Source organism: Ischnura elegans, chromosome 6, assembly GCF_921293095.1.
Source record: "Ischnura elegans chromosome 6, ioIscEleg1.1, whole genome shotgun sequence".
Classification (NCBI taxonomy): domain Eukaryota; kingdom Metazoa; phylum Arthropoda; class Insecta; order Odonata; family Coenagrionidae; genus Ischnura; species Ischnura elegans.
This window is the reverse complement of record NC_060251.1, coordinates 122,675,306-122,701,563: the sequence shown is the minus strand read 5'-3', so window position 1 is coordinate 122,701,563 and position 26,258 is coordinate 122,675,306. Positions and strand designations below refer to the sequence as shown.

Below are 26,258 nucleotides of genomic sequence, written 5' to 3'. Positions count from 1 at the left end.
AATTCTTATAATAAACTTTGCAACACATTATTTGATTACGTTTTCTTAACTGGTCGGGAATTTCTTAAGCGATCGTTGATGTTGAAGTATGAACGAGAAATGGGAATTTTATAGTGGTATAATTATTTAACGATCTTTCACAGCATAAATCAATAAAAAAAGCCTTTTCTATGAATAATATCGAGAATAACCACCAAAAACATTTAAATAAGACCACTAAAGACAAAAAAGGGCGGAAGAAACAAAAGCGAACTTTTTTTTCGTGACTTATGAAAAAGGTTTGAAATTACGAAACTCGATTTTACGAAGTGCCAATTTTCTGGTCCCACTGACTTCGTAAAATCAAGAGTTTACTGCATCTGTTTGAAGTGCTTTGAATTAAATTGCAGCTTCAAGTTTATTCTACTCTCTCTTTTACATTTATATCTGCATCATCAGTTACTACACCAGTTATATCGGAGTTGCAATGATGTATTCATTATCTGCCATGATTATTATGACTATTAATAAATCAAACAACAGTTATTCCTTTACCTCTATGCTACATATTCCAATTCCAATTATTTTCTCAAAAATGACAGCCTACACACGCCAACATCAAGAAGTGAGTCACAATTAAAATTAGCACAGCTATCAAATGCCACTTGCTGCAAAAATAATTTTTACCAATTCTGTGTCATGGAAAAAGTAAAAGAGCAAGAGGTCCAAGGGAGTGGAAATGTATCGCTGAGCAAGAAATATGTACTCTCTTTAAGACTCTCTCTCCGAGGGGAGCGAAAATATTTCTCTTCTCCAAGACCTTTTTTCAACCGAGTGATCTGCTCCCTGCAATGGAAATAACCTCCCCACCAGTTCCTCTGCTGGCAACTTCCCCTCTGCCTTTGCGTCTAGCACATCTCCACCACCTCTGCCCAATACACAGTTGAACTTGTTTAGTACGTTTCTGAAGGGACCACAAAAAATGAACGTACTGACCAGGAAAAAAACGTCCTAACAAGGAAAGTAAATATTAGCAGTCAGGGTAATTGCAATCCGTGGAAAAGTCATCATAATTACAATTACTATCGGCAGCTCTTGTAGGATCGCCTTCCTGCTGGGTTATTCCACTAATCGTATGGCCGGGCCATAAGTCGAAATCGACCATAACTACGGCCTCGAGACATACGTATGGCTTCGAGCGATTCTACTCTGAGCGAAAGGCCATAAGTCGGGCGGTAGCTATGGCCTAAAGGCCGTAATACTATGGCCTGCCTAAGAGGCGGTCATAACTCAGGCCATACGGAATGACATTGCTCGCCTAAGGAGTTTTAGAAGAAATTTACGGAGTGTCGTCGATTATATAGCGATTGTTTCAAGAAATATATTAATATTGCGGGGAAGCACATATACGGATTCAACGGGCATTGGCTAGATATATAAAATAAAGACGCTGATTTCATCTGGAAAGGAGGAGTACGGGATACGTGTAATCCGTTCGTATACGATGATGGATATTTTCATTAAATATTTCCGCGCGTCAAAAGAAGTTGTTACTTAATTCGTATATATAGTGGATGAACTAAAAGTTCGCTTGTAGTTAAAAAGTTAGAAATACTTTTTTAAAGGATGCTCTGTTAAAGTGAACGGAGGAACGGGCTTTTATTTGCTTTCTGTGCCACATTTGCCAGCAGATTTCTTACTTGTTTCGAAAAGCTGTAGGTAGCTTGAAATATCCGCTATTAAATTTTTTATATTTTAAGATTCTCGTAGCATTACGATTCACGAGGGAGGATATCTAAGAAACATAGGGCAACACATTTTTTTTGGCAGTAAGGCAGTCTTCAGTAAGTCGATGCGTAAAGGACAAATGTCGTCCATAAATCAAGGAAAGAATGATAGTCTCATATTGATGTTTTAATTTTATACAGCTACCTAAACATAAGCCTCTGATAATAAAATTAATGAAACTTTAAGTTTCAATTTCATCTTTAAATTTCGAGCATTGGCTGGATTTCTATGGCTTTTGAGGGCAAATTATTGCAGCCATGAGACAATAGTTACACCATTGGAAGGAGAGAAAGGGGGTTATAACAACAATAGGATATCATGTTCTTACTCTATCCATTACATGTACAATTCACGAATATTATAATACTGTAGGGTACAAATCATGTACAAATTTCTTCTGCTTCATCTCGTCCGTGATTTGCGTTCTTCACTTTTTTTAAAGATCTCCAGCGTCTGCCGCCAGATCAGAGTTTAAAGAAAATCCAAATTTATCCTTTAATAAGAGTCCATTACAGTTAAGGAACATAGAATTAATTTTTTATCCACGTGTGCCATAATGGGCACTTTCTCAATCCCTCCGAGACTTCATCACGAGGAGACGATTTCGCGAGCGCCTGAGTGCAACTCTCGCGAAGCGCTGGAGTGCGTCGTGCCTGCCTGATCCACGCGTGCCGCTGATCCTCGCGTCCTGTGAAGTGCTCACATTTTATAGTGAATTCACCAATGGTGTCGGCCTCTTTATGCCATGTGTGAACTCTCGTTACCCTCCGCCACCACCTACCCAATTGTAAGGTGAAACGTCAGTGTGAAACCTGTCTTCCCCTCCTCTGCCTTCACCTCCCCTATCACGCCTGCTTCGAGCGCGGCCACTATCCTGTAAGCGAGCGGGCCTGCTCTCTCTGCTACTGACCTCAGACAAGGAAAGAACTCCTCGTGCCCGGCATCTTCCCAACAGCAAGAGTACATTAACCTCAGGCAATTTAGTATTTTATGTATTGTGCTCCTAAAGCTTACTTTGGATATTAAATGTATTAATACTGTACGAAATCAACCATATTGTTTGTTATTTTTTTCACTCCTAACCCCCTATTTCTCGTCAATTCATTCTCGCGACATGTGTGCGTTGCACACGTTGGAACAAACTTCCTTCTCAAAAAATGACTAGTGTTAAAAAAAGTGAACCCAACTTATAGTACCAATTATAATTCTCATACTTGCCTGCAGAAAGGGCGTTAAGACTTTTGGCCGGGCCATACGATATGGCCCCTCGAGAGTGGAATCGGTATAGGCCGTAATTTCGGGTCAGGCCATAAGAAACTTACGGCCGGCCATACGTATGGCCTCGTTTAGTAGAATAGCCCTGCTGACCTCTTTTTACATTTAAATCAAGAAAATGAGCGCTACATTGAAAAACAATACCATGTGAATAAAAACCACAACAATCATACATTTTCGGAAGACAATAGGGTGGCTTCCTATTATTTTTTTATTACCTAAATCGAAAGATTATTACTCCTAGAGTAGGTATTTCACGCTTTTAGATTTTTTAATAACGATATCTATTTTTCGCTATTAAATGAAAAGTGAAAATTTTCAAGCGCGCGAAAACGTGATGGCTAATTATGAACGCTGGGAAAATCCTGTGTGACGTCATTCTGCTTCCTGCTGTCGTCGTGTGAGGTGACCTTGGGGCGAGGCAAACAGTGAGATCATCAACACACTCGCAATACTCAATACTGTGCGATTAAATATACATGTGGAAGAACAAAGTTTCTTCTTTTCAATTTTCATAATGAATCGCTTTCACAAAGTTGCACCTCAAATCATCAATTCTCGCAATACTCGTTGAAATTCACCTCTCTGTGAACTAATCTATGAAACAGAAGGTGAGGAGCTTGGGGTGGGGAAAATTGTGGATGCAGGAATGTGTAATCTTCACGCTAATTCCACTCGCTTTACGAGTGGATTTCAGTCCACTTCCTCGAGAATTTCTAAAATTTTAATCTGCTTCACTATAAGTTTTCTCTCCATTTCAATTGTAATTTAACTGCCTTCGCTATAACTCGTGCAATAGAAACAGCTGCCCACTCGCAAAATTTGTGCGCAATGGGCACTCCAGAGGCAACAGAAGGTGAGGAGCTCGGGGTGGGGAAAATTGGGGCTTCTAATTGGCTGCAGTTTTGCGTAGTCAGACATTCCTGAAAAATGGCGGCATTTCATTATTCATCACATCACAAGAATTGAGAAATGCATTTCGATAAATCATGGTCGTAGAAAGAGAAGTGGAATGAAAGCAAGAATGTTAATGGCTAATAATAATAAATTAAATCAAGAATTCGAAGGCTTAAGAAGGCTTAAGAAAATACTAGAGAACGAATTGCGGGTTGCACCACGGCAAGCAATTGAGCGTACTAACAAGGAAAGAGCAATTTTTTCAAACGTACTAACCTAATACTTTTACCTGTATATTGTTCGGATGGTACTGGGACCAAGAGAAATCGCCATACTAAGGAGGAAAACGTACTAAGGAGGAACGTACTAACCAAGTTCCACTGTAATAGGTTATCATTGACATTGTCAGACTGCCCGCTGGCAACCAAGATGGATATCTGAAAGCAACCACAAAACATCCGCTAAGCTAATCTCATTACAAAAAGAAACCAACAGCAGTCACATCAGACCAAATAACTGACCTCATTTATAGTTTTTTTCATACATTGATGCAATTTTGATCAGTATTTTAAAATTTTAGGGCATGCGGGACACCTTCATTGCAGAGGAAAGGACAGAAAATGACTCAAGCAATCACGTAACACAGTTTGGAATTTCATCCTCATTACTGGACTAGATATCTGGTAATGGTGACCTCCAAGTGTGAAATAATTAAGCCGATATTGGGGACTAAGCTGAGGCAGGGACCAGCCAACCAAATATATTTTACCAAATTACAAATTTTATTCATCAAAAGATGCATTTTGAAGCCTTAACACCACACTTATAATATATAGTAATAATAACTCATTCTCCATTAAAAACGCTTCCATACAAGTAGGCAGAAGATTAGTCAGGGTAAATACAATATAGATAAAATCAGGAAAATAAAAGAAAATAGTCACAATATACAGACTGTCCCAAGGGTCGTGTGTCATTTTTGACCTGTAATTTTAGTAACTTTCCATAGAGCAATGTTCATGAAAATTGGCACACTTATGTGGAAAGGTCCTAAGTTTTGTTGAGTGTAAGCAAAATTTTACAATTTTGACCTTTTGACCTCACAATTTGGCTCCAAACCAAAAATTTGAATTTGCCTTATGTTAAAAAAATGTTCAATGTTAAAAAAATCGAGATAGAAAAATGTCTGAATTTCATTGACCAAGATGTCAATTCTTAAGGTTTCGGACCCGAGAAACCCGAAAATAACACTATTATTTACGAAAATTCAACCGTTGACCCAGTAAGGCCACCGTCAAGGTCATAAGAGTGGCAAAAACAATAGCATACCGACAAAGGAGTCGATCTATGGGTTTTGTAGGATGCCCAAGTCATTGGTATTGTCCAAATACCCGTATTATTCACTAGTTGACCTCCGAGGGTCACAATGGGGGTCTAAGGTCATAGCGTTAAACGTCGGGCCATCATGGCAACCAACGTGTCAAACCATAGGTTTTGAAGGGTGTCAAAGTCGGTAAGGCAGTTCATAGATCCGTATTGTTGGTTTTTTGACCTCCGAGGGTCACAATGGGGGTCAAAGGTCATAGAGTTAAAAGTCTACATCTACATAATACCCCGCAAGGCGCCTAAAAGGCGTGTGGCAGGGGGTGTTAGGACACCAGCCGTTTACAGCTATAAAAAAAAAAGAAGTGCTCTAACGAGGTTGGGACAAGCGTTTATTAAAGTCCTTTATTGTTCGGGGGAAAAACGAATTCCCATATCTATCCGTTCGGCAAAAAATCTCTCTTAATTTATCGCTTCTGTCGGACCTGGAAATATAGTGTGGCTCTAAGATTATGTTCTCTGTGTCGCTCTTAAAGATATCCATTCTTAATTGTTCAAGCAATCTAAGCCTAGCGCGCAGCCTCCGAGTCTCCAACGGCTACCAGCCTAATTCGCTTAACATCTGGGTAACACTGTCTGTACGCCCGTAGCGGTTTTTGACGAAACGCGCAGCCTTCCTTTGTATCTTATTCAGCTCGCGGATTAAGTCTTTCTGCACTGGATCCCATACACTCGCTGCATATTCAAGGTGCGGTCGGACGAGAGCGAAATAGCACCTTTCTTTTACTTTCTCATCCGAAAATCTTCCCACAATACGCTTGACGAATCCTAATTTCTTCAGGGCTATGCCGCAAATATTCTTTATATGTGTTCCCCACGTGAGGTTCGAGGTTATCGTAACTCCCAGGTACTTCACTTCGTCTGTTGCCTTTATGTTAATGCCATCTACTGCATAAACATTGTTAGTGTTGGACGAATTCTGCAAAAAATGTACCGCCATGCATTTGCTCAGGTTAAGTTCAAGTCCCCACTCTTGACTCCACAAATGAACGTTGTTTAAGTCAGATGATAGATTTCCATAGTCAGAGTGATCACTAATTTTGCGATAGATGACAGCGTCGTCAGCAAATAAACGTATTTTACTGCTAATGCGGGAGCAGAGATCGTTAATGTATATCATGAACAACAGGGGGCCGATTACGCTTCCTTGTGGAACACCTGATGTAACTTTTACAACATCAGAGCTAATTCCGTCAAGAACTACTTTTTGTTTACGATCTCTGAGGAAGTCGCGTATCCAGTTTACAACTGTTTCGTTTAATCCGCATGACTGTAATTTGTATAAAAGTTTGTTGTGAGGTACAGTGTCGAAAGCTTTCTTAAAATCTAGAAATAGTGCGTCAACTTGTCTTTTCGATTCACCAGATTTAATAACGTCGTGAAGAAAGAGCGCGAGCTGTGTTTCGCATGATCTACCTTTTCGGAATCCGTGCTGACAGTCATGGAGGAAGTTACGTCTGTCCAAGAAAGTCATGATATTACTAACAACTATATGTTCAAGTATCGTGCCTATAATTGATGTTAGGGAAATTGGACGGTAGTTGCCTGGGTCATTTCTGTTTCCCTTTTTGAAAATGGGTGTAACACTTGCAATTTTCCAGTCGGGCGGTAACTTCCCTTCGGAGAGTGACTTCTTGAATATGATCTCTAAGTAAGGCGCGATCTGTGGAGCTAACTCTTTGAGGACACGCGCGGGTATTCCTTCCGGACCCGGAGATTTACTATTCTTAATCGATTGTAGTTGTTTAGTTATCCCATCACGTTTTATAGATATTTCTTCCATCAAATCATCAGTATATGGGATGTCTAAATTGAATTGAGTATCGTCAGTAGTGTATACACTTTCGAAGTGGGCATTTAAAGTGTTAGCTTTGTCAATATTTTCGGTGACAAGTTTACCATCTTTATCAAACAACGAATCTACGGTTGAATGTTTTCCCTGAAGCTCTCTCGCGTACGACCAAAAGGATTTCGGATTTTCTTCGAGTAATTCACCAAGTACTTTTTTCTTAAACTTTCGCATTGCAGTTCGCATTGATTTCTTGGTTATTGAGTGTTGAGCAGCGTAACTTTCTTTAGCTTCAAGTTCCTTCGATTTATTACGAGACGTGATGGACTTTCTGTACAAGTTGTATAGTTTTCTCTGTTTCCTAAGTTCTCTTCTGACATCGTTGTTGTACCAGTGAGGTTCCTTATTATCACATTTCAGTTTTTGCGGAATATGTTTGTTGATTCCTTGGCGCAGAATTTCTAAGAAACGTGTCCATATTACATCTGTGCTTTGGTCCTTTGATGTAACAACGAATTTTTTGTAGGAGTCATTAAGCATCTCGCCAAATTTAGTGAAGTTACATTTATCGAATAGGTAAATATTGCGTTTTGGTTTTACGGCTGACACCACATCAACTTTTAACGTTGCAAAGATTACTCTGTGGTCGCTTATACCGTCAATAATATCGACTTGTTTTATCAACTTAGGATCGCTTACTGCTAAAAGGTCTAATAGCTTGGTTCCTCTCGTAGGTTTGTCAACTACTTGGGCGAGAGAGTGATTTGCAAGTATGTTGAGTAATACCTCGCTGATTTCTTTATTCCTTGAATTCGGTTTTACAGTGTAAGTATCCCAGTTTATGGATGGAAGATTAAAATCTCCCCCAATTAATATTACACCTTTACTGTCTCTCTGAGTAAATGCGGATATTTGATTTTCTAGAAGGTACATAATATCGACTTCGGAGTTCGGCGGTCTATAAAAAGAGCAAACATGAATACTCCTTTTGTTTCGTAGTTTAATTGTACACCATACGCTTTCAATTTTGTTGTCAATTATTTCGTGGGCGGCGCTTTGTAAATGGGATTTAACTGCAATAAAAACTCCACCACCTGTTCTATTGCGTCGATCGCATCTGTAAATTTTATATTCTGGAGGAAAAACTTCGCTGTCGCTTATATCTTCCGTAAGCCAGCTCTCTGTCCCCATGACCACGTCTGCGTCCTGAAAAATATGCTCGATTTCGGCGCGCTTGTTTTTTACGCTACGGCAATTAACTACAACAAGGTTAATGTCATATTTTGTAGTTAGAGTTTCGGTTGGTTCTTTTCTAGGCTTTTGTATACTCAGCGGGAGAATTTTATTGGCAGTACTAATAATATTTGATATTTTTTCTTTCTCTGGAGCACGCGTTTTGGGAATAATGACGCTATTGTCCGGCGTTAACGCTTCTAAGCTTACTTTCTTGTATATTTCGCATTGCGGATTTCCTCGGAGGCTACGTTCAATTAAATCTTTGATAACCCCGCTAGATGACCTACCCTCTAGTCTAAAAAATACCTACAGTGCTCAAAAATCCTACGAGCCACCCGTTCTGACCCCTCTTTGGAATAATGCACCCCAGACGAATTGAGGGGAGCCCGGCACGATCTAAGCACCGGCCGAAGATCCACGAACTCTGCCCCAATGCTCACACAGAGTTCCCACAGCCTCTTGTTGATCCAGGAAATCCTGTCCCAATCCTGTAGAGGGCCGCAGTCCGTCCGTGGAACAATGCTGCAGATGGACGGTCGCATATCGACACCAGTGCCCCTCCGAACGCGTTCCACTTCCGAGCTTAGATCCCTGAAGGAATTTAAAATCTCATCAGCTCTGCGTTCAGAGGCATCATTAGTGCCAACATGGGCCACCACCCGCAGTCTAGAACAGCCCGTGTCCTTCACAGCTGATTTTACCGCCGCCGTAGTATGGGGTACAAGGCCTCCTGGTATGCACCACGAGGTGACCCGTTGGTCCGCTCCGTCTCTCCTTGCCCTCTTCTCCAACTGGGGGAAAACCCGCCGGACGTTGGAACTCCCTAACAATACGATCCCCGCCCTCCCTCCCCGGCTGCCTCTCGAAGCTGCATCCCTCGCAACAGGGGGTTGCTTCACGACCTCACCAACTAGCTCCCCGGAATTGTCCTCCGACAAGACCGCGAAGCTGTTGTGAACGGGGATGGGGTTAGCCTCCGCTTCCCCCACTCCCCGACTTGGCCGTGCCACCGCCCCCCGCCCTTGGGGTACAGCCACCCACTCGGGCCTCAGGTTATGAGTTATCCCCCGACCCGAAGACTGCACCGTCCTCTCCAAGGTCTCCGCGCAGGCTACTGCCCCCGAGCTTGCTCGAGACTCCACCTTGGAATTGCTCGGACCCGTAGAGGGGACGCTACGATCCCCGGACCGTGGGATTTCCACAAAACCCGTTACCCGGGCGTGTATTTCTGCCACCAATTTCTCGAGTTCGGTGACGCGTGCCTCAAGGAGGTCTCTTTTCGCCTTACTCTTGATCTTGGTGACGGAAGATCGGCCAGCCATACTACTCTAGCGGCTTTATCGGCTTAATAAAAACGCTATGAAATTACAGAAATCGATAATAATGATATAAATATTGCGTAAGAGGAAGTTAGTTTTCTAAACGAGTTAGTTAAGACAGGTAATAATGATGAAGAACAAGGGTGAATGATAGAGCTCGCACACAAATGAAGGATCAAGTAACTTTTAGGAATTAACACTAATACCTTAAATCTATCAATAAGTTCTAATAGTATTATAACTAGGCAATCACTACAAACAATTAAGGCAACTTGAAATAAGAAAGAGAGAAGAGACATAAAAAGCTAATAAGTTGGTCAGCGACTACTTATCCGTTGCCCCGTCGCGTGGCAGGCACAGCAGCAGCTACAGGACCAGGAAGCTTCACAAAAAAACTTCACTACTATACTTTACTACTCTAGCTACTTCGCAAAATATGATTAGTAGAAATACACACTAAAATCACTACACTAGGAAGGACGGTAGCAACGGGGTGAAAGCCCAAGGCAATCGCTGGCGGTCAGTGAAGAACCGATTTCAGGAGCGCACGGCACACACAACCTCACTCTTCGAGAGCTGGTCAGAGAATGAGGAGTCGGGCCATTATGACAACCAACGTGTCAAACCATAGGTTTTGAAGGGTGCCAAAGTCGGTTATGCAGTTCATAGATCCGTATTGTTGGTGTTTTGACCTCCGAGGGTCACAATGGGGGTCAAAGGTCATAGAGTTGAACGTCGGGCCATCATGACAACCAACGTGTCAAACCATAGGTTTTGAAGGGTGTCAAAGTCGGTTAGGCAGTTCATAGATCCGTTTTGTTGGTTTTTTGACCTTCGAGGGTCACAATGCGGGTCAAAGGTCATAGATGTATGTTTTGAAACAATAGGAAAACTAATTTCCCCCACTAAAGGTTTTGAAGGGTGACCAAGTGAGTGGTGTAGTACACATATCCACTGTCTTTTCCGACAAGCCTCCCTTGCCCTCTTAGCTTCACGCCGCTGTTGATTATTCATTTCCCTAGACATCCTTTTTCCCGACTCTGTGTCCACATTCTTCCACTACATCTCTCTTCAAAGAAGGTCCTAAGGTTGGTCTAACGCCACATAGGACTTTTTTATAACTACTCTGAAATCCCATTGGTTTTAAAGATTAACAAGAAAATAGCAAAACCCATTTATGCCGCTTTTTATTTAAGTATTAGACCTCCATTGGTAAAGCTCAAGTTAAGGATTGCGAGTTTTTCCCATGAAAGTCCTAAAAATATGTTAAATAAGTAGTTAAGAAAAAGTCCCAGTTTCACTGTAAAGACCACAATTCCCTATGCCTGTCCCTCGCCCTGCAAACATTACTGGCTGCAAATTTATCAGGACCTCACTTCACATTCAAACTTGCAAATTGCTTAGGTATGTCTCTGCTTTGATGAGATTTTTGAACACCCAACAATCTCATCAAAACAGAGACATGCAGTTGTGGCTACGTCTTGGCATCTCCTTTAAGATGCTCTTGCCGCTGAGCACTATTGTCCGTGCAGCGTGTACTGGACAATTCCAGGTGTGCGATATAACAAAATTTAAATATTCTAAACTTGAAGCCCTAGAAAGTGTAATGTTGCAGCTTCGAGAAGAAGAGCATGGCAATCAAAACCATATCTGCAATTGGATTGTTGACTAGCACAACTCCATGAAAACTCCATGTTCACATTTCAGTTTATAATCCTATTAATTTTGTCGTTTTATGATATTTGTCTTTAATGGTTAAATATGTATCACATTGCATGATATAATCAAAATAAAAGCTGGATTTATCCATTTCTTTTATGTTTTACCTTATGGTTTCGGACATAGCCAATATCTTTTTAAACGGAGTTTTGTCTTTCACTTTGAGCTGCAAATCAAAAGGATGTTTAGAGAAATAAATGATGAACTGCGGCGTGAAGCTAAGAGGGCATGGGAAGTCTGCCAGAAAAGAATGCGAGGAAATGGAAAAATTTTGGAAGGAAGGGGGGTAAACGCATTGCATATTTTCTCAATGACTTTTGACCCCCATTATGAATTTCGGAGATCAAAAAAATCTGTTGGGCGGAACTATGAACTGCAAAACGGACTTGGGCACCCTTTAGAACCCATGGTTCCACACTTTGGCTGTCATGATGGCCCGACGTTTAACTCTACGACCTTTGACCCCTATTGTGAACCTCGGAGGTACACGTACATTTTCTGTGATGTTATCAGTGTCTCAAATACCCCTCCTAGCTCCAAGAGGACCAGCCAAAAGCAAGCTCAGGAGCGCCCACCACAATCAGCCCACCTTACAAAGAGCATAATGCCCAAGTGGTTCATTTTTTTAACCAGTCTCTAACAATTCGCATTTTTCCTGAAACAGTTTTGGCATGACAGCAGTCAAGAGAGAGAGACAGAGCTTTGTCTGAGTGGAGACTCACCGATTCCAGTCATCGATCAAGCACCGAGCGGCCAGCCGCACATCAGGCACACCACCCTTCTTCAGGCGACCCATTCGAGTGGCATGGAGAGCCAGAAATTCTTCAGGTGTGGAGTAAGTTGGGATTTTGTACAGCTCCATCATCTGAGAGGAAAAGGTACCATAAGAACAGCAATTAACACACTTATACTACGCCAGGGTAATACGAAGCGACCAAATACAATTCTTTCACACTCGAGACTAATTTTTTCACCATTGCTCGAGTAAAATGAGAATGTAAGGCCAAAATAAATGTGTGCAGAGAGGGAAAAGGGCATGCCCATAATTCAGCCAACACATTACGTCATCTTTGAATCGAACGAAAAGTCAAGGCTCTCAGTGAATTACTTCTCCATCTAATGAGAAAAAATTACTCTATTAAAACAGCAAAGTCTTGGATATAACTATCGTAAAAGTGTTCTTGAATTTTTATCAATTGCAGGCTTTACTTACCATGCAACTCTTAGTGAATTTCCACCACTCAAGTAGAGATAGTTTTTGAATTGATTGGACTTGAGGTATACCAAGGTAAGGATCTATTACAGTAAACTCTCAATTATACGAAGCTAGATATTACAAAGTTTCCGATAATATGAAGTGAAATTGTAGTCCCAGCGAAAAGCCTGCAGTAAATACATGGTGCTTTTCAATAATAAGATATGCTTTGAAATTACGAACCTCGGGCTCGGTCCCCAGGAGCACATGGCATTCGTTTATACAAACTACAGCGAAAAATTTGTCAACAACACGAGTTATTCCCACCAAAGCAACAAAATAATCAATGCTTCTGACTGTGGTGCATCAAAGTGTGAAATCTTATATGACAGTGCAACTATGGAGGGAAAGAATTTGCCCAAAAACTAACAGTAGGGATCGAGAAGAAATATGAGTTCAGTAAAAATATTAAGGCTGACACAATTTCCCTATTTACGTGCATACTCGTAAACATCGCGTCGGCAATACTTCGTACTTTAACATGTGAGGAAGTTCGCATAGGGTATTTCTTACACTACCAATTAAACCCTAAATAATTGAATCAAACTAAGAAAATGCTGCTTAGTCCATAAAACTGCTCAAATTTCAACAACCCTGCCATTAAATATTCAAACTCGTGAAACCACTTCTCAAATCAACAGTTTGGAAACACAATGAAGGAAGTGAATTAAAAGTCACTCAATCGTAGAATAGATATTTTTCATTTAGAGACAATGTTACATTTCTGAGGGGGGAAAGGTTGCGCAAATACTGCCCCTATGAAAAAATTGTATAAACCTGGATAAAATTTGTACACATTCTTATACATTTTCATGACAATTGTATAAGAATGTATACAAATTTTATACAAGTTTTACGATATTTTCATAGGGGTGCGGTTGTCAACAACTAGGTGGGGAGGTGTAGTAAGGATATCACAGACGATATAATACATACTTTACACACGAGCCGATATTAAGGGCAAAATGGCTCCTCTATTGCTAAATGTAACAGCGATTTTACGATTCTGTGCATAAAGATTTTGCAAAATCACCTTGCTATCTATCCACAAGGGAGGCTGGCTGGCTGTCTTTCGTCCTGGAACCCCCAAATCGTAAGCTAAGGGCTTGAACTCAATTCATGAGAGAATTTGCAAAAGGCTTCCATCAGTACCTGGCGAATGTCTAAGCAGCAAACAGTGGAGTAGAAGCAGCGGACATACATGACAGTAGTGAAGACAAAGGTGAAAGTGAGGAGGAGTACCTTAAATATTGGGCTCTATTTACCACCAATTAATTTTGCAGGCTACTCGTAATGAAGAGGTACTTCCAGCTCTAACCATAAACTTTCTTGTAGCACTCCTATCCATTTCCGAGACATCTTTCTTGCCAAAACCTTTGTTTACACTCTCCTACCGCCTTTTGCTGATCTTCCTGCACTTGCGCATCCCAAACCCCCCTCCTCTAGCATTTCTCCCCTTCCCTAGCATTTCCCACACCTCTCCGGTGACAGAGCTTGAGTGCGTCATAAAAAAACACGGCCCCCAAACGTAGTCTCAGGTAAGGTTGAAGGCCCTTTACCCCCCACCCACTGCACCTCTCTTTATCCTGCCCCCACTTCCTCGACCAGGCAATACCCATCCCACTCTTATTTACCCCACCCCCTTTGAACGTTTTGTGGCTGTGGAGGACATGGTTAATCTCTCCCAGCAACAGGGATATGTTTCCAACTGGAGAGAGGCTGGAGAAGTATTTTTCATTATCAGGGAAAGGAAGAGGAAAACTTTGTTATCCGCATTCATTTTGTTGGCTACCTGCCTCGCCAATTCTGTAATTGACCCTAATCATTTTAGCCAAGTTAGGCAGCATGAATCGTGTATTGGGGAAAACTAAACGAAACACCAACTTTTTTAAACCCATTACTTTAAGTTCATGCCCAAGGAGGAAGAAAAGTCAAAATGACATCACTTTGACCTCAAAATGACCCACAAAAAGTCACTATTCAGTCAGTACTGTAAAGGTGACTTTTTGCGGGTCATTCTGATGTCAAAGTGACATCATTTTGACTTTGAATTCATTTGAACAAGTTTTCACTAAAAGTGAAAATCTATAAAAAAATTGTCAAATATTCTCTACGATACTCACTCTCCCCGCATTCCAACCTGAAGGTTGGTTTGGAAAGGTGAGGGTAGAGCTCACCCCTGACACTTAATCACAAAACCGCGCATGCGAATATCACACCTAAAGGAGGGGGGCCAGTTCCTTTCCCTGGGCTAGTTCTACAGATAATTATTAATTTTGGGGAGCCCAAAGTTTCACCCCAGGTTTGAACTCCTGGGACCCATCTGCCAATAGTCAGTGGCTACATCCAATAGGTCACTCAGTGGCATAGCCAGGTTTTAGGCCTAAATTTAAAAGGCGGCGCCCCTTAAAATTCTCCCCTCCTTCCCTTCCCCTAATGGTACCCCAAGACGTGACTGCGCCACTTGCCCTGGGCGATATATATCGTGAAATATCGCGATAATTAATTATATCAGGAATACTAATTTGAGTTTTGTACATTATCGATAAATAATTGTCCGATAAATAGGGCCCAATAAAAGAATCGGGACCGATAGAATATTGGAACCGATAAAATATCACGATATATCGTCCAATAAAAATATCGGGTGCGATAAATTAACTGAGCCATTAAAAATATCGGAATCATTAAAAATAGTCTTCCGATAAAATACTATACGGAACTACTATTATAAGGTAGAAATATCCTTTTGATATAATATAAAGATATATCATCCGATAACAAATATTGGGCCTGATAAAAATCGCCATTTGATAAAATACTACGCTAGATAATCTGATAAAAAAATTGCCACCACTAAAATATCACGAAATATCGTCCAATAAAACTTGCTGCTCGAATAAAATATCACGATTTATTGTCTCATAAAAGCCGCAGCCGCGATAAAACATCGTGATTTATCACCCGATCGCGTCGTCGCGCGCGAAAAAATTATCATGTTTTGGCATCGGGAAATTAGTTTGGGAAAATGTTTATGGCTAGAATATGCATAGGGTTGGCCTTCGTTTATGCTAGACCATAAATCGGTGCGTTAAAAACTCACTAATGTATGGTACATCGCGATATTAAATAGGAGGTATTTTTTCATCGAATTATATAACGTGATGTATTTTATCTGAAGGCAAATTTTTATTGGGCTGGAGATTTTTTTATGAAATGATATATCGTGGTATTTTATCGGTAGGCGATTTTTATGGGCTTCGATGTTTGTATCGGATGATATATATGGTGATATTTTAATGGATATTGGATGATATTCATCGTGATTTTTTGTTCTCGATATTTTTATCGATTTTCGTCCGAGATTTAATGACGTTTTATGATAATTGTTCCTTAAAAATGGTCTATTACTCGCTTTTACCGCAAGAAAGTCCCCGGGAACGAACCTATTTCGCCAAAATATTTCGAAGGAAATCCGTGACGCGCCATTTCTAAACTAGAATGCGCCGCGGTTTTTTTAAATAACTCATCGTCGCTGATTGCGTAAGAAATAATTAAGCTTCTCCTCGTTTTCAATATCGGTGAGAGCTCGTACGTGCGTCACTACGGGAATAATAGCCAATAATAAATATCGGTCTTCATTTGAAATCAACAATGGAGTGTTTGTTTCACTGTAATGTGCCATTTCTCGGATTATTTACGCTTGTTTTTACAAACGAGAAAAGAGATTGCAACCATACAAGAGAGGAAAAGGAAATGAAAATTTGCTTTATATTGCTCCAGAAGATGAGATGTTTGAAGCAGCTAATATGCCAAAACTTCTCTGGATGACGAGAAGGATTTAAACAACTTTGAAGAGCTCCTAAAAACCTCATCTCTCTTCAAATCATTTGTGAGTAAATTGACTGTTATCCGCTCTACATCATCCATCAAATTAACCCTTCTATTTTCCCTTCTTGTGCCATATGTTAAAGTTGAAATTTATTTCGGTTTCCTTTCTCACAGGTTTAACATCTTAGACAAATTGCAGTTGATCATACTGATGGAGTTTTCAGCCCATGTGACCAGAAATATGTGTACAAATGAATTTGCTCGCTGCATCAATTGGGATGGAGAGCTTGGAAAAATTATGTTCAACAAACCCTACATCAATAAGGCTATTTGCAGTTAGTATCAATTTTTCTATTTAATGTATCATCAAAATTAGAAACTTTCAGCTTCTTGATGTTATTTTTTCCTTTGTTTGCAGTCCCACGATGGAAGAATTTCCCTCAGGGTAGAGTAATTAAGAAGAAGGCAAAGATTCAGCGGTGGTTCAACAAAATTGCTTAAGCAACTAGAGGCAACTGAAGGGAAAGGAAATGCTACAGAATCAACTGTAATGGCCAATGTAGATGATTTTTCTCGATTTCTATTTGAAGAGGGAGAAAAGGAACATTAAAAGGAAAATTAAAAACAAATCCTGAGGAATTTCTTCTTGTAAAATCTATCTGTTTTTTGTTGCAATAAATCCTAATAGAGGTTGAGTTTCATATCTGAAGTGTTTAATTTATCCCTAAATGACAATCTAAATACAGAAATTATAGTATGAATTGTTATTAGAAGAACAAATAGGTTTGGTCACAAATAGTCAAAGTGAGTTCAAAATGAGGTCAAAATGATGGGTAGTCATTTAAGGTCATATTGAAATCATCATGAGTCAAGAAAGATGTCATTTCACGGGACCATTTTGAGGTCACCGTGACTACCAAGCCATGACTTGAAAATGACATCAAGATGATGTCATAATGACTTTTCATTCCTCCTTGGGTGGAATTAAAAAAAAATAAAAAATCTGCTAAATATTTGAAAAGATTGAGTCAAAACCTGACGTAAGTCTAAAATTATGAGCTTATATTCAGGTTTTGCTAACCCACTATAAAATGGTCAACAAACTTAAATGATGCCTTGTGTAAATACATAGTGTTTTGGGCTGATCATTTTCTAAATATCGTGTACATATATTTAAAATTTCGCAATGTTGGTTTAGTTTCGTGAACTCTTAAAAATTATACCTTAATATGTTGCCCTTCTTTAGTTTTGGGTTTTTATTCTCCACCGTATTTAAAATGATGCTATGTAACGCTGGTATAGAAGAAAGATTTTTCAGTGTTAGCGCTGGATATAGGCACGCCGTGAACGAAACTAAATATTAGCGGAAGGCAGAAAGAAAAAACTAAATAATGATCGAAATAAATTCTTCTCAAGTTTCTGTCTGGGAAGGTGCTCCTTCTACCTCTCTGCCAATGATTCAGTCGTAGACTTTTCCATGGTCATCAATGCCATTTATACCTACTGGGTGTGAGGTGCTGACATTATCAAATTGTCTCTCTTCTTCTCCGCAGACTTTCAATAGAAATTAGTTCTTTTCTTTGTCCTTTCCAAGCTACTACAGTAAAACTTTACTAGTAAGTCTCGTTTTTACGCAGCGACACTCAAGTCCAGCTGGAAAGCATAGGGAATTGCAATGGTGAAACTTCGATTTTACATCTTTTCTTGATTTTACGCAGTTTTTCGATTTTGCAGAGCATAACCCCAGCCCCAAAGAGGCCGCTAATCTTGATTATACGCAGTTGTCTTTCAGCTTGTTTTTAAAATCCGACTAGAGCAATATGAAGTTAGGTAATTATTTCATTTCATTTCATCTCATTATTTCATCAAGTTGCAAAAATGAATACAGTAACGGTTGAAATGACGTAGCGCTATTGAGCGTGAAACTTATAAAAACATCGCAAATCTAATTATTGCTTCCCCCTCTGCCCTCTCAGTAATATTTCAGGCTACTTTACGAATGCGAATATCGATCTTAGTTCAAATTTGCCGTAGAAGGATATCAAAACCTAAAACATACGGCAATCGCCGTAGCTACTTTGATTAAGAGAGATGATCGCCGGAGATAGTAATGTTATCACCTTTCATTTATTATTCAACTTATTGATCAACGCTGTTTATAACATATTTATTGTAATTACTGTAGACAGTCGTTAATCCAGAATTATGAATTACGGAATATCTATCCCTAACGGAAGGTTTTCGAATTTTGCCAACGCTATGTTTTTTGTCGCCCCAGCGAAATATAACGGCAAAATGAGTCGTTAAAAATCCTCCCGTGCCAAAATTTTGGCTTCCAAGGTGATCCAGAAAAAGACAGTCGTACTTCTAGTATGGACATAAGTCGATGGTGATTCAACACGATGGTAAAAGCAACATGTATTGTCTCATTCCACGGGCTGACCCCACATCTGCGGGACAAATGGAGGCGAGGAAAAGTTGCTTGCGCGGCACACTTATCAGAACTGTCGCAACTCTCAAAATGGTTGGAACTTGAATAGCCACTAAATAGCTAATAGCTTAACTCCGCTAGGTTGCAAGCATTTACTGTTAGTGGAAGATGAGTTTATGCCCTCGGAGAATAACTTGAGTTGTCAATCGTTATGTAATCATTGAAGTCAAATTCAAGACGTGAATGATAAGGCAGTCCCTTTAAACTCGGGAATGGCTTAGCACCATTAAATCGAAACACAACAAGTGTCCGGTGTTGTTATCAGATATGGGGAAGTAAAATATTACGTGAAGATGAGTCACACGGCTTGTGAGTCGAAGGTCCCGGCGATGAATTGCCTAATGACGACAGAGAAGCTATACCCAGTGGTTCAATCTACTAAAGCCAAAATTTCATGTGGAAATGCTTTTTTAATGCGTAAAAATTATAAAGAGGGAAAATTGTTCCGGACTATTAATCATTTTTTATTCATCACTGGCGGCATGACGGCAGTTGCAAGGTTATTTAAATAGCTCACTTAAATAAAGTGATCTAAACACCGGAAAAATCTGAATTTCCAAATATCCCGGGTCCTGTGTGCTTTATATTATCTATGGTATGCTATTTGGAAGGAGGTAACTGACAGCTGGGGTTATTAGCGCCATGAAGTAAGGGCTGGGGGGATAGGAACCCTATGTTGGCATTATCCAGGTTGTAATGATAGGCTCAATAGGGACCAGGACTTAACGTCCCATCTAATGGACAGAGAGGTGCACTGGAAGTGCCCTCCACATTACACTCAAGTAGGGATAGGGCCATCTCTGATAAGTTTCTGCTACTGCCAGGACTTGAACCCAGGCCCACAGGGTGTAAAGCAGAGATGTGCGAATAGTATCCGCGAATACTCGAATACTAGAAAGTATTCGATATTCGAGGTCTCGAATAGTTATGGGAAAAGTACCGCCTCGAATACCTCGAATACTTTGAATTTCGCGTCGTACACACGTTGTTGGTAGTTAACTCGGAAAAATGTACAGAACTCTAGTCTTTTAGTGCATGCAGCGCCGTTATAGGCAAGTTGACGAACTACATCAAATTCGCGGGTCAGAGCGGTGAAAAGAGTTCGACGTGGGGAACCTAAATTGATCCGCGTGAAAAAAATCCGAAAATCCCCGGTTTCCCCCACCAGGAAACTCCAGTGCCGTGGGATAGTAACATCGGCACATTTCCCACGATCTGATATCCCCCTCCATTCAGCATTCGCCGCACCCACTCTGACGCTTTCATCTCCGAAATCAAACAAAAGGTCCTCGCTCAGGCAGGGGTCGTATTATGAAGACCTTAGCTTCGAAAAAAATATCAAGTTACGCGAGAAAAATAAAAACGTGTCTCGCACCCACCCCCTTTTCTCACCCACTGACCTTTTTCTACCTACCTTCTTCGAATTTCCCCCTTTCTAGAGGTCAACTGCTGCATGAGTCATCTACTAGCCCGAAAGGTGTCTAACTATGACTTTCGGAAATTATTATTACACCTTTATTGGATTGAAATATTAATAATGTGTGCGTAATTTAAAAAAGAACAAGACCAAACGTGATGTATTTCTGACTTTATTTAAGCATTTTACGCGAAGAAATTAACGTCAAAATAAGACGGAGGCTTGGCATTCTGGCGAGACTCGATATGAGCAGCAGAGCTTCTCGGAAGTTGATGTATTTTTTTCCGAAAACATACATCAAGTTACAATTTATGAGTGTTGCTATAAATCTGTATTGTTACAGTCCCAGACGAAGGGATATTTTCTAATTTTGATATTTTCTAATTTCTTTTCTATTGTTTTAACAATTAATTTTATCAAGTTCGCTAGTAACGCAGTTAAGGCCAGCCTCTACAGGAGACTTTCCATAAAGTACCGGATCGCAGCCCTAAACATCTTTTTCAACAGCCAGTGCATCAACCACAACATCATCCCTAATTACATCAACCGCCAGTGGAAGGAACCCCGGTCTTCAGCGGGCTCCTTTGCAGTCAACGCAGCCAAGAGGACTTGGCTCAAAAGGGAGTTACATGAGTGGTATGTGAAAAGAGACGCTATTTCCCATTACCTGTTTCTTCTATACGTGGAGCTCACTCGCGATCTTCACTGGATTGAGTGGTTGATTTTAGATGACTTAGTTCGCCAAAAAAGTAGTGAAATTGCCTTTGAAAAGAGAGCCACCATTCTGCGCAAGTTGGAGGCCCTTAAGACGAAGCAGACGTCTAGTACCAAACAAACCTTCGCGGATCAACCAGTGGTGGACGCCCATTCTTTCGGACCACGAATCGTAAATCTGTCTAAACACTCCTTTAAGCCAAATGAAGTGACCTTATTAGAAAAGGGCTTGAAATACGTGCCAAATATCCCCATTTCCGTGAAGGACGTTAAGAATTTAGCAGTGGATTGTGACATAGCTCTCCAGAAAGACAATATGCATGTGAAGCATTTCATTGTCCAGGAGTTAAATAGGTTTATAGTTCATGAATCAAAGGTGAAGAGACGATACCCAGAATTTGAAACTCTTAACTCGATTAAGTGTACTCTTAGGTCAGAACAGCTAGTTATTCAGAAAGCTGACAAGGGGAACGCAGTTGTGATTATGGATAAAGAAGATTACTTAGAGAAATGTGAACAGTTCATACGAGACAATGGGATCAAAGAATTGCCGATAGATCCGACTGCCAAGTTCCAAATAGAGTGCAAAAGAGCCTTAAAATCAGTTTCAGTGTTATTTAAGTGGAATGAAGTGAATAGGTTACACCAAATGAACCCCTCAGCTCCACGTTTTTTTGGGCTTCCTAAAATTCACAAGAGTGATTGTCCAATTAGACCCGTTGTTTCCAACGTCATGGCTCCAAGCTACCTCTTGGCGAAAAAACTCAACTGTGTACTAAGACACCACTCAAAGTTTACCCCTAAGTATGGAGTTACTAACGCCATTGACTTCATCCAACACGTCTCTAAAATTGATATCCCCAATAAGTGCTTGTTAGTGTCTTTTGATGTGTGCAATCTCTTCACCTGTGTCCCACCCAAAGAAGCCGTAGACATAGCAGAATCTATTCTCGTCCAGAAACGTGTGGCAGCTCCCATTATAAGTGACTTGTGTGATCTATTGAAGATTTGTGTGTCTCAAAATTATTTCAAATTTAACGGTGTATTTTATGAACAGCCCAATGGATTGGCCATGGGCTCTCCTTTATCCCCTCTCCTGGCGGACATATATATGGACTTTTTCGAAAGGAACCTGTTTTCCCCCCATAATCCACAGACCAAAAATGTGCTATCCTGGCATCGATATGTGGACGATGTGTTTTGTATTTGGACTGGCTCAATAAGACAACTAAAAATGTTCCTATCTTTTTTGAATTCTTTGGACCGCAATTTGAATTTCACTTACGAAATAGAAGAAAATAACTCTCTCAACTTCCTAGATCTTAAAGTCACTAAGGTCAACAATCACCTCGAGTTTTCAGTCTTTCGGAAAAACTCCTATACGGACCAAGTGATCCACTCCAGTTCAAGACATTGTTTTTCCCACAAGTTATCAGCCTTTCACAGCATGTTACATAGGTTGCTGCATATTCCGATGTCCCCTGCCAAGTTCAATGAGGAATTAAACACAATTAAACTAATTGCTAAAAATAACGGATACAACGAACAGTTAATTGATAGCTTATATCGGAAACAATTAAAAAAACAAGCAGTGGGAGAAATTTATGGATCCCGAACGCGACAAGAATCCACGGCCAAGTGGCGCAGAATCCTTTTTTTAAAGGACATTGGGCCGAAGATATACAAAAAGGTGCCTAAGGATAAAATTAAAGTTTCGTTTTACAATAAATCCAACCTAAGGAACATTCTTTCCCTCACCAAAGATCCCATCCCAAGAGAAGAAAGGAGTGGGGTGTATAGACTAAAATGTGAATGCAACGCGGTGTATGTTGGGCAAACGGGGCGACAATTTCAAGAGCGGGTAAAAGAACATCAAGCCTGCCAGAGAAATAAAAAGACTACTTCACAATTTGCTATACATTTGTTAGATAACAATCATCAAAGTGATTTTGTGTTTGAAGTGCTTCATTATGAACCTAAAGGACCTAGATTAGACGCTTTGGAACAAATGGAAATTTTGCAGCACGTACGTTCCAATGACAACATTGTAAACGAATTTTTGTATGACTACCATTCCCCTCTTTTAAGCCTCCCACTCCTAAATTCCTGAGCTAATGACATGACGAACTCTTCGGCCTCTCTCTCTCTCACCTGAACCCCCCCCCCCCTCCACCTGCCGTGCCCCCCATAAGGGAGCCTCCTCCCCCTAACTTCTTCCATACCACATGACCAAGGTTTTTTCCCCCCTCCCTCTTCTCTGTTAACCAATCCGTTCAACCTAATTACCTTCCTCCCTACCCCTCCTTGCCTGGTATAAAAGGATGTGATGGACCTCTGTAGAGTTCACCTGAGGATGACGTCTAACGTTGAAACCATGGTCGTGAAAAAATATTAATGTGAAAGTACAAAGTTCTTCTTTCTTAATTTAATATGCCCAATTGTTTCCATAAAATTAAAGTATTCCATTAATCAGCTAAATTCCTGTTCGAATCCTTTAAAGGAAATCAAAACTACTCCCCAAAATCTTGTGTTGCCTGCTACATAGGCAACCGAGTCAAACATTACAGCATTCATTATTTAGTATTCGAGGTATTCGAATATTCGAGCAATGATTTAATATTCGAATTCGATATTCGAGTTCGAGAAATCTGCTATTCGACCCATCTCTAGTGTAAAGCCTTTGTGATATACAGTGGAACCCCGATTTATCGTTCCCGCATTCATCGTTCGCTGCTCCTGGTCCCAAATTAAGTTCCATTAAGACAATGTAATTTTTTCCCGCATCTGTCGTTCCCCGAAGTATCTTTTCCCGCATTTATCGTTTGGAGATCGCGGTCCCGTCGAATAATTTTCCCGCATTCATCGTTTGATAAAAATGAGACGAAGTGTTTACAACGTATTATTTATGGATAATAACAACAGACACATTGTTTGAATCTTCCCCAGGAGATGGAAATGCGATAGGGAGAAGCAGAGTGCTGTGGGATAGTTACATAAGCGCATTTCCCAAGATCCGGTATCCCCCTCCATTCAGCACTCGCCTCCCCTCGGTTGAAGCTTTCTTCTTCTCCGAAATAAAAAAAGGTCCCAGCTCGAGCAGGGATCTTATTACGACGACCTTAGCTTCGAAAGAAAATATCAAGTTACTTGAGAACAAAAGAAACCTTTTTCACGCCTCCACCTTTCTCGACCGCTGACTTTTCTTTAGCCGACTCGCTTCAAAGGTGGAGGTCAACTGCTGCATGAATCACCAATTAGCCCAAAAGGTGTCTAAAAATGAATTTCGGCATATGGTACTATACTTTTATTACATGGAGATATTAGTGATGTGCACGTAATTCAGTAAAGAATGATTCCAAACACGACGTATTTCTAACGTTATTTAAGCATTTTAAGCAAGGAAATAGTTGGAATAATACGATGGTGATTTCTGGCGAATAACGTATCCTCGCAGCTGATAATGAGCTTCACGGCAGTTGATAACGATTTTTTTTCGAAAACAGGGCGTCTGGTTACAATTTACAAGTTATGCTATAAGTATCACTTGTCTGAGTTGCTAACGAAGCGATGTCTTCTCAGGATATTTTGTTTCTCTCTACTAGCAATCTGAATTCATCTGCTCATCTAGAGCTACGCTTCTTATTGTTAGAAATGAGTTGGTAAGTTGCCTTCTCTACAGGATAAAAAGTTTCATTGCGCAGTCATATATATAGCCTCTGTACTGTATAGCCTCACATATGAGACTTTTTCTGGATCCGGTTCTGGCTCAAATAAGAACTATACAGAAGTGTCTGACTAAGCGTTCCACAAATAATGAGCAAGAGTTATCCTGAAAACTATATTTCACCTCAATACCAACTCTTGATTTTACACACTTTGATTTTACACAGTGCCCATATTTCGGTCCCTCCAACTGCGTAAAATCAAAGTTTTACTGTAATTCTATATTACTGTCATAGTGGTAAGGCCATGCATGCCAGAGTGGTAGAAGGGTAGGAGCCTGATGAAAGGTAGTCCATGTGATGGTGTCATCTAGAAAACACTGTTAGAAAGGAAGAGGAAAATCCAATCAACTATTTTTTCACAAAAACAAACAAATGTACATTGAGTACAATCAAATGTGCCACGGCAACTCATGGAAAGGGACCTGAAAACAATTATTCACCTCAATACCAACTCTTGATTTTACACACTTTGATTTTACACTTGTGCCCATATTTTGGTCCCTCCACCATACGCATAAAATCAAAGTTTCACTGTATTTATTTTACAATAATGGCAAGACGAATTTTTAGTGCTAACATCAAGAAAATATTTTCTCTATACTAATGATACTTTGCATCATTTTCAATACGACGGAGAAAGAATCACAAAAACTAAATGAAGTTAAGGTTTTTCAGAATCATTTTCAGGATTTCACGCAACGAACCAATACTTAAAACTAAATTTTGTTGACAAATAATAACATGCATGTTTTAGGAAAAAAATGATAATAAGGTATGTTACTCTTTACTTCCCCCGATAATGGAAGATGCTTCCTCAGCTTTTCTCCAGTGAGAGCCTGGCTCCTGACGGCATAAAAGAAGAAAGACTTATAATATAAACATGGCACCTCATTCCTGGCATCAATGGCCTTGATGACGAATAAAAAGAATTAAATTTTAACGTCCGCAAAGATGATGGAGCACAGCAGCCGGATGGAGATCCCAAAAAGAATTTACTTCAAATATTCGCCGGTAGAAAATCATATCCTACATGATTTATGATCGCAACTGAATCATGTATTATCGTAACTGAAAAACCAAGTAGCCGTGATAAAATCAGGGCCAAGCTGTGAAGAAGCAAGAATTAAGAAAGGAGTGCGACAAGGTTGTACATTGTCACCCGTAATTTTCAACATTTACATTGAAATAGCCATTAATGAAATTAAAGAAAAGGAATTGGGAGTGAATATCCATGGAGAAAAAATTTGCATGCTAAGATTTGCCGATGACATAGCCGTTATAGCAGAAACAGAGAAGGATTTGAAAAACATTCTGGTTAATATGGGTAGGGTAATGAGTAGATATCAACTGAAAATAAGCACGAAGAAAACCAAGATCTTAGTATGCAGCAGAAGAGAAGAAGTCAAGACCAACATTAAAATAGGGAGGCAAAAACTGATA

At 40.1% G+C, this 26,258-nt stretch overlaps 1 protein-coding gene and 1 long non-coding RNA gene across 3 annotated transcripts in view; one reads left to right on the top strand and one right to left on the bottom strand.

Annotated features, from left to right (window-relative positions):
• LOC124160092 (guanine nucleotide-binding protein-like 3 homolog) overlaps positions 1 to 26,258 on the bottom strand; it is a 79,424-nt gene that overhangs the window by 29,198 nt on the left and 23,968 nt on the right. Inside the window, exon 9 of the mRNA XM_046535813.1 lies at positions 12,108 to 12,250. Within this exon, the coding sequence (XP_046391769.1) occupies positions 12,108 to 12,250 (143 nt within the window). The remainder of the gene's footprint in view (positions 1 to 12,107; positions 12,251 to 26,258) is intronic.
• Positions 16,131 to 17,100, top strand: LOC124160093. 2 transcript variants are annotated; one of them, XR_006865072.1, is made up of 3 exons: positions 16,131 to 16,532; positions 16,646 to 16,806; positions 16,890 to 17,100. It is a non-coding gene; the product is annotated as an uncharacterized LOC124160093 (long non-coding RNA). The 2 variants fall into 2 exon arrangements; XR_006865073.1 differs by having other exon boundaries at positions 16,131 to 16,806.